At 42.3% G+C, this 19634-nt stretch overlaps 2 protein-coding genes across 15 annotated transcripts in view; both read right to left on the minus strand.

Annotated features, from left to right (window-relative positions):
• plxnd1 (plexin D1) overlaps positions 1-10570 on the minus strand; it is a 69705-nt gene extending 59135 nt beyond the window's left edge. The window contains exons 1-2 of the mRNA XM_010895269.4: positions 9075-10570; positions 5583-5759 (exon numbers count right to left, since the gene is read on the minus strand). Coding sequence (XP_010893571.2) covers positions 5583-5759; positions 9075-10304 — 1407 coding nt within the window. The 5' untranslated portion in view covers positions 10305-10570. The remainder of the gene's footprint in view (positions 1-5582; positions 5760-9074) is intronic.
• Positions 10571-13917: 3347 nt separating this feature from the next.
• tmcc1a (transmembrane and coiled-coil domain family 1a) overlaps positions 13918-19634 on the minus strand; it is a 57653-nt gene continuing 51936 nt past the window's right edge. For all 14 annotated transcript variants that reach the window (XM_020051898.3, XM_010895264.4, XM_010895263.4 and 11 more), the window contains one exon: positions 13918-16443. In XM_020051898.3, coding sequence (XP_019907457.1) covers positions 16129-16443 — 315 coding nt within the window. In that variant the 3' untranslated portion in view covers positions 13918-16128. The remainder of the gene's footprint in view (positions 16444-19634) is intronic.

Genomic DNA, 19634 nt, shown 5'->3' on the forward strand with positions numbered 1-19634 from the left:
TCACTCTCGTTTCCTGTCCTACACCTACACAGTTCCATTGGGCTGTAATTCAGTGCTTAAACAAACATGACTTTAGTCAAATAAAGCTCAAATCACCCCTGAAAAGACTGTATTGGGATACAGGAACTGTCTTTCTCTCCCCCATAAAGACACAGTAAAACTTTAAAGTCACTGTAAGTCATGAAGTGTTAGATTTGAGTAAGAGGGACCCTAATCTTTAATATTCTACTACTTGAGCTCCTGTTCCTCACAGAGAATATTAGCACAAAAATACTGCAGAGCAACTGCAATTAAAATAAACAATACTGGTAAATACTTGGTACCTACTGAATTTCGCCAACAATATTTTAGTCAAGCACTAAGCCATTAAAATAAAAAAAGATAAGGAATACCCCATTCACACACACATTCAGACATACGCTCACGCACACAAACAAACTCTGTGGCTATGACTTCCTTGTCACACAAGACACGGTGAGACAGATGCAAGCGCGTTTCTGCGTTAGACTTTTGTGGCCGTCCGGCCCTCCTGACGACACCAGCCTTCTGGCTCCATGTCAGATACCCACCAGAGACCAATCACAGATCCATAACAGTGATGGAGCTAAAATGCGATGATAAATCCCATCGCATCGTTTTACAGCATCAATATACCGTCCTCCATTCATATTATTAAACAGAGAGCAAATCAGATTAACGTTTTTATCTTCATGAGTGATCGAAACTCATTTTCCCAAAGCTTTCATGTCCAAGAACACTCACAACCACACACGCACGCAAACACTTGAGCAATCTCACACAAACCCACACGCATGGAAAAAGGCCTGCCAGTAAAGATCAAACATACAGGGTCACAATGGAGAGGCGTCCAACAGACCACACCTGGGCAGATATCAGGGAGTGGAAGGCACAGCCAGGTCAAACAACAAGACACCTGCTGTATACTGGCGGGTCCCACACGGCCTCACTCTCTGTCTACCACAACATGAAAGACTCTATTCAGCTCAGGAGTACTCAGCTGCCCCAAGCGCTCTCCCGCTCTCTGTGTGTGTGTGTGTGTGTGTGTGTGTGCGTGTGTGTGTGTGTATGGAGTGTGTTTGTGTGATGTGTGTGTTTTGGGGGAGGGCAATGGATGAGAATAGTGTGTGTTTGTTTCCAATATAATGAAAGGACCTTTTTTATGGTTGAGATAGGGAGCTGAGAGACTGGTAGAGGGACAATGAAGGAGAAAAGGGAGATTGAAGACAGGGAAATAAATGAGAGGAAGAGGGAGGGAGCCAGACTGAGAGGGAGACGCGACTGAGACAAAGTGGAAAACCGAGAGACAGTGCTGCTGCTGTAGTGAGGGGAAGACTTAGTTAGACAGGTCTGTAATGACTTCATTGAGGGTCTCCTAACTCCAGCAGAAGAGGTCTAACTCAATCTCTCCTGTCTCCCTGTACTCTGTAGCTCACAGCCTGAGCCGAGCTCACAGCCTCAATTGCATTACACACACTACAGCGCCATTAGCCTCTGTAATGCTGCTTTCCCCAGGGCTAACACACACATGCTGGGCCGACTCTATGCATAAGTGACCACGTAGGCCGGTAGAGGACCCTTGACCCAAAAATATATTTATTTTGAGGAGAGGACCCCTAGGAGCCACGGGGCCCTAAATGGTTGCTTCTGTTAAAAATGTGCAGATATGGGGCCTACAGTCTAGCCGCTGCCACTGGTATATAGATACACCTCTCACAAAAGTGAGTACACCCCTCCAATTTTTGTAAATATTGGAGTATATCTTGTGACAAAACTGAAGAAATGACACTTTACTACAATGTAAAGTAGTGAGTGTACAATTTGTATAACAGTGTAAATTTGCTTTCCCCTCAAAATAACACAACACACAACCAATTAATGTCTAAATCGCTGGCAACAAATGTGAGTACACCCCTAAGTGAAAATGTCCTCAAATATGAGTATACCCCTAAATGAAAAAAAACTCAACTATTTTCAAAATTGTGAGGGGTGTACTCACTTTTGTGAGATTCTGTATAAATATATATATATATATATATATATATATATATATATATATATATATATATATACCCCTGCACATACTGTATAGCACTATAGAATTGGTTACATTCTGGCACACACTTATTATAGTGGACTCTCTTCCTTAACTTTCCCATTGTCTCTCCACTATCAGTAAAGCAGAAATAGCATATAGTTGTGCTCAAACGATAGTTGTGCTTGCATACCCTTGGAGAATTGGTAATATAAGTACCATTTGTAAAGAAAACATGAGTGAGCAGGAAAAACATGTCTTTTATTTCTTATGTCATAACAGAATGGCACACTCATAAAATTCTTGCAGGTGATATAGCTGCCCATTTGTCTTGGCAAAATGCCTCCAGGTCATGTTTGAGAGGTCCAGGTTTGATTTCTCCCCAGAGTGGCTTGATGATATTATGGTCAGGAGACTGTGATGGCCACTCCAGAACCTTCACCTTTTTCTACTGTAATCACTGGAGGGTCAACTTGGCCTTGTGCTTAGGATCATTGTTGTACTGGAAAGTCCAAGAGCGACCCATGCGCAGCTTTCGTGAGAAGAATGCAAATTGTCTGCCAGTATTTTCTGAAAACATGCTGCATTCATCTTGTCATACATTTTCACAAGATTCCCAGTGCCTTAGAGCTCACCCCCCCCCCCCCCCCCAAACATCAGTGAGCCACCACCATGCTTCACAGTGGGGATGGTATTCTGTTCACTATAGGCCTTGTTGACCCCTCTCCAAACATAGCGCTTATGGTTGTGACCATAAAGCTCTATTTTGATCTCATCACTTCTACATTACAGTGTGCCAGAAGCTGTGAGGAGTGTTAAGATGTTGTCAGGCATATTGTAACCAGGCTTTTTTGTGGCATTGGCACAGTAAAGGCTTCTTTCTTGAAACTTGACCATCTCATTTTTTTTAAGTATTGTTGTATTGTGGTCCTTGAAACAACCATACCGTCTTTTTCCAGAGCAGCCTGTATTTCTCCTGAGGTTACCTGTGGGTTTTTCTTTGTATCCTGAACAATTCTTCTGGCTGAAATCTTTCTTGGTCTACCTGACCAAGAGACCCCCGACTTTTCAACTTCTTAATAAGTGATTGAACAGCACTGACTGGCATTTGCAAGGCTTTGGATATATTTTTATATCCTTTACCATATTTATAAAGTTCCATTACCTTGTTACGCAGGTAATTTGACAGTTCTTTTCTGCTCCCCATAGCTCAGTGCATCCACGTGAGAGCTAACAAACTCATTGACTATTTATACACAATAATTGCAAGGGTGTCACCTTGTGTCTCTGTAACAAGGCCAAACATTCAAGGGTATGTAAACTTTTGATCAGGGCCATTTGGGTGATTTATGTTATCATTATGATTTAAAAAGGAGCCAAACAACTATGTGATAATACATGGCTTCATATGATCTCTATCCTTAAATAAAAGTCATATTTTTAAAAATCAATGCCACAATTTCCCTAAATCTGCCAACTGTATATACTGAATTTCTCTACCCCAATAGAATTGCAGGAAATGTGCTGTTTTTTGTTTTGCCCCACCCCACTGCCCCATCGCGCACAAAATTAACTCCAAAACAAGAGAGAAGCCCTAAACTAAATGTTGCTTATGTTTAACGTTAGGGTTCAACCTGCACACACACACACATCCACACAAACTTATTTTCCTATACTTGTTGTGAGGACTTCTTTAGAACCAAAATGTATATCCATTCAGATCTTGTATTCTCTAACTCCTAACCCTAACACACACAAAAACAAACAGAGGAAACTAGCATAAAACACAGTTAGATGTACTGTTTGTCCAGCACACACATCCTATCCCCGGGCGACACATACTGCATGCTTCAAATTAAAACCTACACACACAAACACACCATCCCATACTGAGAGATTTAATGCAGCTCATCATTATAATGCTTGAAGTACACAACCTGGATAAACATCAAACCACTTTCACTGAGTTGCATGAGGACACAGTCAGACACTAAATCACATCTGAAACCTAAATATCAGCAACCAGGCCAGTGGACACATCAACACACATACCGTCCTCCCCACCATACATCCTGCACGAAAACAAAACACCCCAAAATCCAATTACTGTCAGAGGCAAGAAAAACAGTCCCCATATCCTGGCAAGCCAACAGAAAGGAACTGTATTTTAAGAGGTCTAAATCATGACCCCCTCCAGCAACATACTTCTAATGTTGTAAAATGTCCCGATTTCATGCAGATGCATAGGAACACACAGCTTTCAGACAGGATTTTATTGGTTTTCCTTGGGATGCGGATGTACAGCTCGTGGCGCTCTCGGTATGGTAGGGGTTCTAGTTTTTGGCTCAGTCAGAGGTGACTTGGCGAATAGCTCACACACAATTAAGGAATTTCATAATTGCAGGAGGGAGTTTTTTCGTGAGCTGTAGTGGCTGCAGATGTTCTGCAGCTGATCTCCGTAACTGCATTGAGACAGAGGCTAAAACCCACATCGAGTGACAATGTTAAACCTCATTTATGGATGACCACCTTCAGAAGCATCTCCGGTGTGTCAGTAAAGCAATAAGTATGGAGTTTTTCCTAGCCCCTTAGGCTGGCTATCTATTTAAGCACTTTGTGACTGCAGATGTAAAAAAGGCTTTATAAAAAGTTCCTGACGTGGTGTGGTATATGGCCAATATACCACAGTTAAGACTGTACTTATGTACAGAACATGGAGTGCCTGGACACAGCCCGTAGCTGTGGTATAGTGGACATCTACCACAAACCCTTAAGGGGCCTTATTGCTACTGTAAACTGGTTTATCATTTTGAATACCCAGATATGGTAGATGAATATTGATTGTAAAATGGTTAGACTGAAAGGGCGGTGGAAAAAATAAATACATGTAAATTGAATTGTTGATTTACAATGGCTAAAGTTTATTCATAGTGCAACACTGTATCCTTGAACTTCACTCAGAATGACATGATATTCTCTTAACCCTACACACAGTTCCTGGAACTGCTCTGAGGCTCTCACATATGACAATCAGTCATGCCATGCCATGTAACACATTTTAAATATCTGATAAATTAGCATTTTATTGTCATTTCTGATTGTATTTCTGAATGTACTTTGTTTTCCATTTTCTATGAGTTTATATTGTTGTAATACAGAGCTCAGCAGTAAAAGAGACATTAGTCTTAATTGAGTTCTCTGTAAAATAAAGGTAAATAAATAGAAATGTGACAAAAGTTTGATAATAATGTACTTTAGATTTAGATTCTTTAGAGTGCTTGTAAGACCTAGCTCTAAGCTCTTTCTTGATTTTTACACTGTCTCATCTTTATTTGTCGCCTCCAAAATTAACTTTTTCCTTCTGTTTAATCTATTCTGTTAATTTACACCTGACACTTGTCTATGTTCCATAATGTTTCCTAAAAATAGAGCTGCCGAATATTTCTGGCATATTCCATGTAGTTTAAATGATCATCAAAACGGTTCTCTACTCATAGAAAAATTAGGTCCATAAAGCAATTCCTCTGACCTTGCGTAGTCGACCAGTGCTGGTGCCCAGAAACACTACGGTGTGGTCATGTACGTTGTCCACGGCAACTGAGCTGAGGCCCAGGGACTCAAATAGAGGTTTGGCCCTTAGGGGCCTCCGTAGGGCCAGCGGGTGCTGCAGGTGTGCTGCTCCGCAGTCCAGCTGCTCCGGTTGAAGCTGACAGAGTGAAAAACAAATGTGATAAGTCTATGTTTACAGTTCTCTTCAAATGTCTCAAATAACAGGAGACACACCCAGGCACACACGTAGACATCAGGCAGACAGGAAAATAAACTTCAAATTCATTCCGGTTACATCATCACCCCAATGAAGTCTCTTTCTGGCTGAAAAGTCCCACCTTACAAACGTAATAGAAGACAAAATATTTGCGTCGTTGTTAAGAAATTGGTTTAGAAGACTGACTTTGTATTCTAACCAATTAAAACAGAGAGCGCTTTGCATGCCCCTCCCAAAACGACTTGCTGCACACCTGAACCACTTCTGTTTATTGTGATTGTGATTGGCAGAGATCTGTCTGAGACAGGGTAAGTTCAGTTTTAGACCAAGGTGAGATTTTTTTTAAAACCTTGTTTTTAAAGGACATTGGTGATTTATATGGGTTGACAATGAGACAGGATTGCTCCTTTACAGAACAAAAAAAAACTTGTATGATTGGACACAAATAACCATGTCATTACTATAAAAACCTAAATGCTATATCACCTCTAAATCTTAAGGCCTGATGTGGGTCTGTGATACAGTAACCTGTTGACAAAAATTTTATAAAACTCCACCCCCATTCCTTTCTAACCCTCTGATGACTTCACAAGGGAATGTTTCAGGGTCTTTTTTGTGTGTAGAGCTAAGCGCTTGAAGAGGAACACTGTGAAGTTGATATTAACAGAGGGACCTTTCCCACGAGCCTCTCAAAAGTTGGCCTCCATGCTTATCATAAATTGTGTATTTGGCTTTCTTTCAATGGAGGGCCTTCAGACACGCTACAAAAAGATCAGATTTCACCGGTCAATTCAACCCTCCAAAAAAACGAGAAAAAACGCTTTCTTCTTTGGGCAAAGCTGGCTTTCCTCACGATAAAACTCAACTCTAGTCACAGACAAAAATACAGACAAAAGTCTAGAGCTGGTCATGGGATCTGAGGATGTTTATGACCTGACTGACAACATAGAGGTCTCGAGACAGTCTCTCTGTCACGAGCGACCTGTCAATCTCACCACAATGAGAGTATGGAATTTCTTTGCATTCTTCACAAACCGCGAGTGGCATGAAAACATTTCAAGAAGGTTTTTTTGTATGTTTGAGAAATGGTATTTAACGGTCTTTAATGAGACAGTGTATATATATTTATAGAGTGGAAGTATGTATATATATATATACACACACACAATACCACTCAAAGGTTTGGATTCACTTAGAAATTGTCCATTAAAATAACATCAAATTGATCAGAAATACAGTGTAGACATTGTTAATATTGTAAATAACCATTATAGCCAGAAAAATATTATTTTTTAAGGATATCTACATGGGCTTACAGAAGCCAGTTATCAGCAGCCATCAGTACTGTGTTCCAAAGGCACGTTGTGTTTGCTAACCCACATTTATTATTTTAAAAAGCTAATTGATCATTAGAAAACCCTTTTGCGATTATGTTGGCACACCTGAACACTGCTGTGCTGATTAAAGAAGCAATAAAACTGTCCTTCAGACTAGTTCAGTATCTTCAGCATCAGCATTTGTGGGTTTGATTACAGGCTCAAAATGGCCAGGAACAAAGAACTTTCTTCTGAGACTCATCAGTCTATTCTTGTTCTTAGAAAAAAAAAGCTATTCCATGCAAGAATTTGTCAAGAAACTGAAGATCTTGCTCAACATTGTGTACTACTCCCTTCACAGAACAGCAGAAACTGTCTCTAACCAGAATAGAAAGAGAAGTGGGAGGCCCCGGTGCACAACTGAGCAAGGGGACAAATAAGGAGTGTCTGGTTTGAGAAACAGACGCCTCACAGGTCCTCAGTTGCCAGCTTCATTAAATAGTACCCACAAAGCACAACTCTCAACGTTAACATTGAAGAAATGTCTCTGGGATGCTGGCCTTCCAGGCAGGGTTGGAAAAAAAAATCCATATCTCAGACTGGCCAATGAAAAGAAAACATTAAGATGGACAAAAGAACATGGACACTGGACAGAGGAAGATTGGAAAAAAGGTTGAGACTGGTGTTTTGCGGGTACTGTTTAATGAAGCTGCCAGATGAGGACCTGTGGAGGATCTGTTTCTCAAACTAGACACTAATGTATTTGTCCTCTTGCTCAGTTGTACATTGGGGCCCCCCACTCCTCTTTCTATTCTGGTTAGAGACAGTTTTCTCCGTTCCGTGAGGGGAGTAGTGCACAGCGTTGTAGGTGATCTTACATTTTTTGGTAATTTCGCACATGGAATAGCCTTTTAAGAACAGACTGATAAGTTTCTGAAGAAAGTCTCTGTTTCTGGATATTTTGAGCCTGTAATCGAAACCACAATTGCTGATGCTTCAGATACTCAACTAGTCTAAAGATGGCAATTTGTATTGCCTTTTAAAATTATAAACTTGGATTAGCAAACACAACATGCTATTGGAACACAGGACTGTTGGTTGCTGATAATGGGCCTCTGTATGCCACTGCCCATATTCCATAATAAATCAGCTGTTTCCAGCTATAATAGTTATTTACAACATTAACAATGTCTACACTGTATTTCTGCTCAACTTGATGTTATAATGATGGACAGTGAAGTGTTCTTTTCTTTTGAAAACAAGGACATTTCTATGTGACCCTAAACTTTTGAAGGGTAGTGTGTATGTAAGGTAATATGTTTGTCCTTGAAATACATGCGTAAAAATGTGGATTAATTCATAACTGCTTCTCATAAAATAGCCTCAGCCAATGCTAATATATTTTTACAGAATTATGCAGTTTGTATAGTGGGGCAAAAATATTAATTGGTTTAGGAATTGTTGGGTCATGAACGACAAACAAGGATAAAAATGTATACAAATAACTTAAATCCATTCTCCCTCTCCAACATGCCGTTTAGACCTAAAAGCTTCAGTGTGTCACGTTCAGGAGTTTAAACAGACCGTTCCCATAACCTTCTCAAAACCCTTCATATAATCCATGCGCGCTCTTGGGAGCTTCCCCCAATGCTAAGAGGGGAATCATTATTCACTGCCATTCTAAGTTGCCAAAAGCAATACATTAAGCAGATTTATTTATAGTAGTAACACCAGTAAAATCACAAAGGACATTTTTTACAGGATGTTTTGAGTTAAAATATGCAAACTGGGAAGAACGGACATTATGATACGCCTCGTTCCGTGCGTAATCAAGGCTCCTAACTTGACCTATATTAAATATTAGGCTATAAAAGACACTTATTTCCTAGCATGTCTCAAATAAGTTTTAAACAACTGCAATGATACTGTTTTTGCTTACCACTAGATTCCCTTTCTGGATGCATGCTGCGCCTGAGCCCTGGATAACGCTGTCCAGCACCTGCACATCACTGCTGGGAGAGTTGGAGCAGTTCCTCCGGCCCTGGCGGATCTCCTCCTCGATGTCGGAGAACCGAAAGACACAGAGTGCAGACTTTCTGTCTGATTTTGTGAACACTCCGAACAGGTACGACTCCAGACCCTCTCTGTTCCCGGAGTGGATCTCCGCGGGGTGAACAGAAACCAGACGGTTGTAAATGTTCCCGTTATATCCACACTGAAGAGGCATTTGGATAAAAGACTCCGTGAGCTTTCGGCTCTCCGAAGTGGATTTTCGGGGGTTCTCCGTGTCAAGGCATATTCTAGCTAGAATGCTATTTGGCTGGCTGTCCTTGTGGCCCATCTTTGCGTCATTGTTAATAGCAATATAAGAGTAGGTCTTTTGAATGAAGGCATGAACGAAGTTGAGTTTATTTTTCTGTTTTGCCTCCTGTTTGATCTTGAAGACGTTATCCTCTGACGGGTTGATGTCATATGTGAACAGCTTAGATATTTCATTTATATTAAGGGAACGAATCGCGATTTCGGGTGTATTCTCGAAGCGCAGGTCCTCCTTGCTGTGGTTCTTGGGGAAAAACGGGGTCCCAGCGCCGGTGTAAGTAGCCCCGACAAGGAGCCGGGTGTTCCCCCCATGGGTTCTGAATATGAGCCCAACGGTGGAAGCATTAGGGTCGTTGGCAGCGATGTTTAGCATGCTGGGGAACACGGTCTTCTCGCCCTGGGGGGGAAACTCCACGGCTATCTGAGAGATGTTTTCCATCTTCCTGAGCTCACAGAAGCCCTGGTACACCGAACCGCACACCACCAGTACCCCTTGTTCCCGATCCAGCTCGAGTAGCTTGTTGAAGTTGTCTGTGAGGGATTTGGGGTGCTCGCAGGGCGCCTGGGGCAGCTGGGGCGCATGGCACAACAGGTTGTCCTCCACTGGCCCGGTTCTCTTCTCCACTTCCACGCTAAGCGTCCCATTAAGCTGGTACACCGAGTTTACCGTAGCCAGGTAGATTGTTCTACTCACCCCATCCACCACAAAGTTATTGGTCTGGTTTGGAGAGGCGAATGCCTGCTGGATCTGTAGCGCGCTGGCAAGGCATGGGATGCGTTGGGCATTCCACGGAGATTTCAGCACTAGAACGCCGAGAATCAGAACAGCTATCTTCTCCGAAGAAGGCATTTTTCCTTCTGGCCGGTTTCCGCGTGTTCTGTGCCGAGGGGTGCATTGAGTTAGAAAATAATGTTGTGTTTGTTCCTACTGCGACAATCCGAGAGGAAAGGCTGTTTCCTGCTCAACGCCTAAACGCGGAGTGACGTGATAAGAGTCGTGCTTCCTTTCCTCCGCGCAGCGCCTAGCACAGCACAGCAGAGTTGAGAGCGCAGAGCTTTTGCTGGCTGCTGCCCTTTTTCTGCCTTCAGCACTCCACCCTACAGCCCAGCGCACAGAGGCAGCACTCACAAATCTCCAACGATTTTTCGCAGTCTTAAACGCCTTCAATTTCGTTTATGTGTTCAGTCAAAGTTTATTGTAGTGATCACGGTATGCTAATTTTAGACAATTCTGCTTCATGGATATACACCAAAGCAGAACAATTATTTTGTTCACTGTTAGTTGTCTATCTATAAAACAAGAACTCCAAAAACGATCCAAACTACATATCCTGAGGAATATGAGGGGTAATAGTAATTAGAGAAGAGAATATACTCTTAAAACCTACAACAGACTAATTCAGATGGCCCAGATGATGTATTATCCGAAATCAAAGTGGTTCCGCTTCTCATAAGGTTAATGACGGGTGCAACTCTCACCTCCTGCGGCCAATGGTCCCTTGGTCCTCAAATTAGTTTTGCAGATACGCAGAGGGCTCCGTCTGCTCTGCGCACATACGGTGGGGTAAGCACCGTGAAAGTGCTACCAGATGGGCATTGCTACTCACCTTTCCGGTTTTTGACATTCACATGTATTTAGCTTTTGGGCTCTGAGCCTCATACATATTTAAACGCAGCACATGTGCAGTTCACAAACATGAATGCTTAAACGGTTTAGTTTTCCAACAAATGGACATGAAGTGCTTCGTTCGTACCACTGTAACGAGAAGACACGGAGGATCTGAGTTGGAAATTGGCAGACAGTGACAACGTAAACGCGTCATTTTGGATTAAGAACATCTCAGTTTACACGAAACATAAAGTTATCTATATAGCTAACACTACCCCAAGTACTCAAGACCACAGACCTGTAGAAAACAAAACTAGCCTATCTCTCAAATTAATGAGGAACAATCTAATGTAATGGCCATCGCTGTGTTCTATTGTCAGATTACCGTATTCTATCCTTTGGCGGTCATATGGGAGCATTCCTGTCCCATTCATGTCCGTGCGCGCGTCCCATCACCACTTTGCGCGGTTATTTGCGCTGATAAGAACCGCCGGCGTCTACGCATGTTTACGTTGGCCCTAAACAAGCGCATGTAATCGGACAGTGTGAAGGGACAGGAAGTCTGATAAGGAACCAGCTGACGACTGATCGCCATGAAGTAGTCTCCACCACACGCACACCTAATGCCCCGTGTCTCCATATTTCTGAGAGTTTAGTTGAGAGAGGGGAGAGCCTAGCACCGAGGTCACGACTCTCCAGGATCAGATGTCACTGAAAAGGTGTGACTGAGTGCTGCGCTCTGGTTATGCTCGATTATTCGTGACACTTTATAGGAGCGTGTGCTCATTGAGGGGTAGGCCTATTTGCCAAAGGCGTGGGTCACGTAATATTTTCAATGGAGCACTGATATAATATTGTAAAATTTGAACATAATTGGTCTGTGTGTGAGCATTTAAGAGTGAAAGAGACTGCGCTCCCGTACATGCCAGACAGCCAGACTATTCTCTGTATAGCGAGCTGTGGGTGTCTGGCAGGAGAGACAGCTACCACTCCCATCTTCGTGCGGCTCAGACTCCCATGGATCGGTGCTGCGTTCAGCCCATCCAACCTGTTTCCTACCAGATAAGAAAAAAACACCACCACGAGGCAGGCATCTTCAGCACTTCACAGCCTGTCCACCCCATCTGGACAAACAATTTCACATGAACAGTGAACTAGAGAGTGGGGAAAACGATACATTATGACAACACACACACGCACAATAAATAAAGGCAAATAACATGCGCATGCACAAACAATTACACACACACACACACACACACACACCAATGGTATGCTACTTTTCAAAATCCACTTTGAAGATGGTATATGAAGACATTGTTTAATGGTTTTCGCATAGGCTAGACCACTTGGCAATTCTTGGCAATGCCACATCAGGCCCTTGGAACTACAAACAGGTGATTACTGCCATCTATTGGTGTAAAGTATGACCTGCAACAGGACTGATTCAGTCACTCCACAAAGGCAACAGAAAATAACATCTGGACTCTTGTTCCTAGTTATAGGCCCAATAGAACCGCACCTATTTTGATAATCGATTAATCTGTCGATTATTACTTTGCTTAATCGACTAATCAGATATAAAAAATAAATTCCCAGAATTAAGCGCAAAAGTTTAATTTAAAATTAATTAAAGGTTTCAGTGTTTTTCTCATCCTTTTACAGTGCCTTAATTAAAACAATAGTTCAGTGTTTCCATTGTGGACGTTAACATTCGCCATGCATTTAAGATTAACTATTCCTCAATTAAAAACTTAACTCAATGAATACAAGCCAAAATTTATGACAAACCTGTATTATATCAACACAGTGCTGAGCCCTCATCGTGTGTCATCAAGGCTCCTACACATTTCTCTTTAAATGTTTATTCATTCTCCCGTGCCATGAGTTCTGCTTTGCAAATCTGGCCACACATTCTTCAAAGTAAAGTGGCTCCGAACTTTTGATGTTTTTGGTAGTACGAGACTTGCCTTCGATGTAACCTTCGCCATCCCAGCCTCCTCTATCTTTGAAAATGTATTTTTTTTGCTGCGTCTTGTGTAGACCCAACTAATCGATAGTGACATTCATTGCCAAATGATTTTTATGAACAATGTTAACAATTTTTATCGATTAGTTGTTGCAGCCCATGCCCAGGGCTATTTACCAAATGTAATGTCTAAGTTAAACAGGGTAGGGGGCATTTCCTTGCAAAGTGATCATACTAGTAAAATAATCAGTGTATTTAAAAAGAAAAAACCAAAGCACTATCATTTCCTACACATAGTAAGTCATTTATGTGATAGGAAAATGACACGTGTGGTAAAAAAGTAATCAGCGATTGGATTGGATCAGATCATCTCCAGCCAGGGTGTTAAAGCCAGTTACACATTTTCCTAATCTTGCTATAGCCACATGTTCTAGTTCTGGCCCAACCATTGGTGTTTAACAACAGGAACACATTCGGTTCTGAGTACAACAGAGCATTTTGATATTTTTTTTACTGTACTAATCGTTGAAACATAGCATTTTGCCAGAGCAAGTAGTTTGGGTAGAAGGGCAACCGATCCGTTGTCCTTTCCCCAATTTCATCATGCACTTTGCAATTTAAAATGTTAAGCACAGTGGTTAGTCCAAAATTGTGCTTCAATACCAAATGTCTCTGATCCACATCCGCTTTAAGAATGTATATTTCTATGACTTTGCTTTAAATGACAGCTCTTGTTGGCGTATTTGGTGAGCAATTCAATGGAAAGAAGAACAATTGAATGATCCTCAATCAGAAGCATGAGCTGACACACATGGAGATTACTGGTTACTAGGTCCTGCAAGAAAGCAAGGCCGTCAGACAGACAGAACAAGCATAAGCCAGACGTTAGTCAGGAATGCACCTTTATTATTTCACACTTAGAAAATGACACCAAAAGGCACAGGAGTGGTTCTAGCACCCATCCCTTCCAACCCCACCAAGCTGCAGAGGTCCTGGTCAGTCCCATCACAGTCAGAAGTCAACTCAAGAGCCAATCACAGGGCACGTTCCAGATCCAAACAATGAACAGCATCTGTAGACGGACCAGTGCGCCACACAGTCCACTGAGCTCAAATCATTCCCATTCTGTGATCAGTTCTTGGTTGTTAAACACGGATCCCAACCTTGAGCCTAAAACCCACCAGAGAAGGCTATCCAGCTCCGAACACTTACCAACAATCCAGTTTTCGCTGTTAGATATTACCTTAAAACAGTCTTCTAATGCAGCTGTTGACAGCCTCATTCCTGCTAGGTCGATGAATGGATGAGTAAGAGGACAAGATGGATAAAGAGCCAGCACGTTCAACCACACTGAAAGGCCAGGATTAGGAAACGCACCTCAGATCATTAGCTGCGTGCACCTCAGAGCAATTACCCAGAAGCAATCTTGTAACGGTGTTGTAGAAAACCTGATACCATGTCAATTTGTACTTCAGTATGCCGACTCTTCAGTCATGTCACGACCATGGCAGTCGGGGGGGTTGGCTAATACAGCAAATACGGTGACCAGGCTAATATTCATCATCCACCTCAACTCCAAGCCGAGACACATAGGCAGGTGGTTGATCAACAAACAGTCTTACCATCTCTTTTATTATGCACAGTAGCAGTGGCTGTGAAGGGAAAAGGTTGTAGTTGACATCAGGCCTGCTTTGACCATATGCTCTGCCACTCTCTTCCCCTCAAGGCTAGAAGACCTCTCTACATACAACCCCCCCCCCCCCCAAAAAAAAAAGAAAGAAAAAAACCTGTCTGTGCAACAGGTGTCATGGAAAGTTTTGGCACATTGGGCAGGATGTTGATGATGGAGGGGGAGTGGCAGTGAGTGGACCAGTGCAGGAAGTGATTCATCATTCTGGCAGTGCGTTGGAGAACAGTAGTGTGGCAGGGAAGACGGCCATCCTTGCCTGGTAGAACTGTCACTCCTTTTCCACATAGACATCGGCCAGCATGATGGGTGAGTACCATCGAAGGCAGTATCGTGGCGATGCAATTTTTCCTGTTAAAGTGGCCTAAAGTGGCTGCTCTGTGGAGAGCAGTCCTAACTAACAGTAATCATTTATTCAATTGATAAAGCGCTTTTCAATGAGTCTCAAAAAGCAAATTGTTAAAAAAAAAACGTGTCTAGTCGCACTTAGTCATACCTCAGTTCTCTCTTAATTAAAATCATTTATCCTGTCATAACAGAAGGTTTAAAATTAAGGGACCACTGCAAATTGAACGCTTCTGTTCCTCACTCAAAACATTCCTTTTCAACTTTTTTGGAAAGGAAAGAAGAGGGTGCAGTGTTCTCTTAATTTTTTCCAGAGCTGTATATATGAAAACTTTATAAAATACATAAATCATTGCTAGTAGAAATTGTACGGAAGCACGAGGAGTCTCTAGGAGTGACACTCAAATGTAATGTCTGTCAGTCTTTTCCTCCGAGAAACAAAGTATTCTCTGTAGAAAGTTTTTTCTCTTATCTCAGAATCCATTGCTGTGGGAAAAGTGCGAAGAAGGCATTCATTTACCTTGATTTTCTACCTAAAACAGCCAGGTAAAGCCCTTGTGTTTTTGAAGGGCAGCCAATCAGAGCAGCATCTCTCAGCAGAGGGCCTGAGCCTCTGAGGTGATCATCCAATCAGTTTCCTGACAAGCTCCTCTTTGTGCGGAAGGAAAGGAGCTTAATGCTACACAGTAACTGAATGAAATAATGTAAAAAATTTAAAAGAATAATATTAGAAATAATATGAACAACAATAAAATATTTGATGAACTCCTAGAAAATAAAAACAGTATGACAATACATCATGTGAAAGAAATAAACACTAGTTATCCCCCAAAATGTAAACAAAAGTCTCATCCTTCAAGAGTCACAGCTGAGAGAGGTTGACAACTTCATTCTCCAACTTTCTCCAAAGTCCAGATCCAGCCTTACTGAGCTAGACCGATAGGCTAATTGCTCAACGTCCTTCAAAAACAATCACTGCATCCCATTGGCAGTTAGGCTTCCTATCAGCGTGGACAGAGTTCCACCACTATGCACAGTCAAAGGAACACACAGCGTCCACACGGTCATCTGGGCGGCTGAAGAACGCGGTGGGTGTAGCCCGACAGCGCCTCCCAGTTCCTCCACAGGAAGGCAAATAGGAGGATGAGGAGGAGGGTGGAGAAGGAGCGGGAGCGCGTCTTCATCAGGGGCACCACGCAATTGGCCACGGTGGAGACGAACACCAGGAGCACGGCCATGAGGGCCAGGAGGACGTTGATGAGTTTGCCCAGCAGGGTGCGGGCCGTGGCGTTCTCCAGGCCCTCCAGCTGGACCACCTGTTGCTGCTGCTGTTGAAGCTCCATTTTAGAGATACGCGTCTGACAAGCCTCCAGAGCTTCCTGTAGGACAGGAGCAGAGATTGTTACACCTCATAGTACAGACACAGTCAAGACAGTGGCCACCGCAGTAAACATGAAGAGCTCTACCACCACCTACTGGCAGCAGAGGGAGGTGACGGTTGAAGACAAAGGCATGTTTTTCTATTAAGAGTTTTTTTTGGGAAACTTATACACTGTTCAAAAACGTTAAGGGAACTTTTAAATCACATATCGGGTCTCGATGAGGGAAATATATTAAAGATCCAAATCATCATTGTACATTGTGTAATTTGCTGAGAACAAAATGACGTAACAACGGTCAATGGAAACCAACATTTCCAACCAATTGAGGGCTGGATTCAAACTCACAATGAAAATCAAAGTGATTCAATTGAAATCCCAGGCTGTTCCAACTCAATGTGACTCAGGAGTATGTTTGGCCCCCACATGCCTGTATGCACTCCCAACAATGTCTGGGCATGCTCCTGGTGAGACGGCAGATTGTGTCCTGGGGGATCTCCTCCCAGACCTGGATCAGGGCATTAGTGAGCTCCTGGACAGTCTGTTGCACTACTTGGCATAACATCCCAGAGGTTCTCAATTAGATTCAGGTCTGGGGAACGTGAGCGCCAGTCAATGGCATCAATGCCTTTGTCATCCAGGAACTACATACACACTCTGACCGCATTAGGCCGGGCATGGTCCTGCACCAGGAGGAACCCAGGGCCCACTGCACCAGTGTAAGGTCTGACGATGGGTCTGAGGATTTTATCCTGGTACCGAACAGCAGTCAGGGTACCATTGGCTAGCACGTGGAGGTCTGTGCGACCCTCCAAGGATATGCCTCCCCAGATCATCAATGACCCACCGCAAACGGGTCATGCTGGATGATGTTGCAGGCAGCATAATGTTCACCACAGAGTCTCCAGACTCTTTCACGTCTGACACATGTGCTCAGTGTGAATAGAACGGGGCGCCAGTGGCAGACCTGCCCATTCTGGTGTTCTCTGGTGAATGCTAATTGAGGTCATTTTGTAGGGCTCTGGCAGTGCTCCTCCTGTTCCTACTCAAACAAAGGAGCATATACCGGTCCAGCTCTCCTCGTGTAACGGCCTGTCTCCTTGTATCTCCTCCATGCTCTTGAGTCTGTCCTGGGAGACACAGCAAACCTTCATGCGATGGCACATATGGATGTGCCATCCTGGAGGAGCTGGACTACCTGCTTGTATCGCCTCATGCTACCAGTAGTGACAAGGACACTAGAAAAACACAAAACTAGAGAAGAATCAGTCTGGAAGGATGACATTTTTTGGGGGGGGGGTTGTCTTGCGGTTGCCTCTCCAGTTCATCTGTTGTCACTTTCATTTGCATCAAAACAGGTGACATTGATTGACAATCCTTTATGCTTCCTAACTTGACAGATTGATATCACAGAAGTTTAATTGAAATGGTGTTAGACCGTGTTGATTACGTGTTCACTTTCTTATTTTTGAGCAGTGTATATTCCAGTCGAAAAAAATCATATTTCCCCTAAACCTAAAACTAACCTTCACCTTAACCCCCCAATTTCTTTTTTTACCCTAAATCGATCAATCTCAATGAAACTGAAGAGAGTTGATATGTCGGGGTTAACGGTACACAAAAGTCACCGTTCAGCACGTACCTCAAATTCTAAGTCAGATTTTAAGTCATGGTTCGGTATGATTTCAGTACAGTGGAAAAAAAGACATGCACAAATTATTTTAATCTATTAAAGATCCTGTAAACAGTGGCTAATTGGCCATAATTCCCTGAACAAAGAAAGGCACATAAAGGTACATATATTTCTTTCTTAAAGGGATAGTTCATACAAAATTCATATTTTTCTCGAAGTCCACTTACAAAGAGATATTCCAGATATTCCAAGCCCAGAGCAATTAGAGCAATTCCATTATTCAGCTCTGTCCCAATCTGTTGTTAGCCTTATTAGCATTGTCCAAATTTATGAATGGAAACAGTTCTTACCCCTATCGCAAAGCTGCATTGCAAGTGGAAAACTACTCTAAAACACATCAAAAACGACATTCAATAATCTGTTGCGGTAGCAACAGCTTTAAAGCTTTAAACTGTACACTGACGAAAAAGCCGGCAGAATTGGCTGAATTCAAACTGGCACTAGCAAACTATTTCCTATAGCTACCATACAAAGCTTCTGTTCTTTGGTAGTGATGTCAGAGGTGAGCGTGAACTTTATCCTCAACAAGCTATGTGAATATAGGTTGCTTCACCTAGCTGGCCCATTTTCGTTGGTGGACATCAGAATAATATTTGTAATTGTGGGAAATGCTGTGGTCATAAGAAAGGTACAAGGGACACGGGGAGAGGAGGCTTCAGGTTTCACTCGTTGCCATTTTTGTAAGGTCTGTTCACAGTTCCATCTCTCAACCAAATCAACAGGATGACATATAGCCTCCAGATCCCAAGATCCTCCAGCTCCCGATCGCCGAAACACTAACCTTGTTCAAGAATTTGTGATAGCTTTTTTATCCTAGTGTTAGAAATCAGTCATTTCATATAGTGGTTGAAATAATGATCACATACCCGGTCGTCAAAGGAGAGAGTAATTAAATTATTTATTGCAGTATTTAATAGTCTATTTTTCATGTTATAGACTCGATACTCTGTCTTACAAACTCAAGCTCATCTCACTCAATCTCAAAGAAACATCCGGTTGTCCTCTTTATAGACATCCCATAAGCCCATTGGCTATTTACTGTCGCGCTTGAAATTAACGTGACTTCCTGTGTACGGATAAACAGTTGATCTTTTGTTATCTAAACAAAAACAAGCATACATTAATATACTTCAACACTAGCATGCCTTCCGAGTTTACGATTTAGCTTATCATAGTCTGTCCATTTGCCAGAGCATTTCTGACATAGGCACTTGTATTTTGGATTTTGCCTGCTAGTTTACATAGTAATGTATCTTATTGCTATACTCGCTATATCTATATTATTCAATACTTTTTGATTTCCTTTGTTTGGATCGACTTGAACACGTGGATTGATACAATTGTGAAATAAAACTGACTCGTTAACACAGGAAGTCTCCGTTTATTTGAAATGAGAATTATATCGCAAAAATTAAAACAGACAAATATTGGTCATGATTTGTGATTTTGGGTGTAAACAAATTGGTAATAAGTGTAAACAACGTAGATAATCTCACTT

The sequence above is a fragment of the Esox lucius genome, chromosome 12 (assembly GCF_011004845.1).
Source record: "Esox lucius isolate fEsoLuc1 chromosome 12, fEsoLuc1.pri, whole genome shotgun sequence".
Taxonomy (NCBI): domain Eukaryota; kingdom Metazoa; phylum Chordata; class Actinopteri; order Esociformes; family Esocidae; genus Esox; species Esox lucius.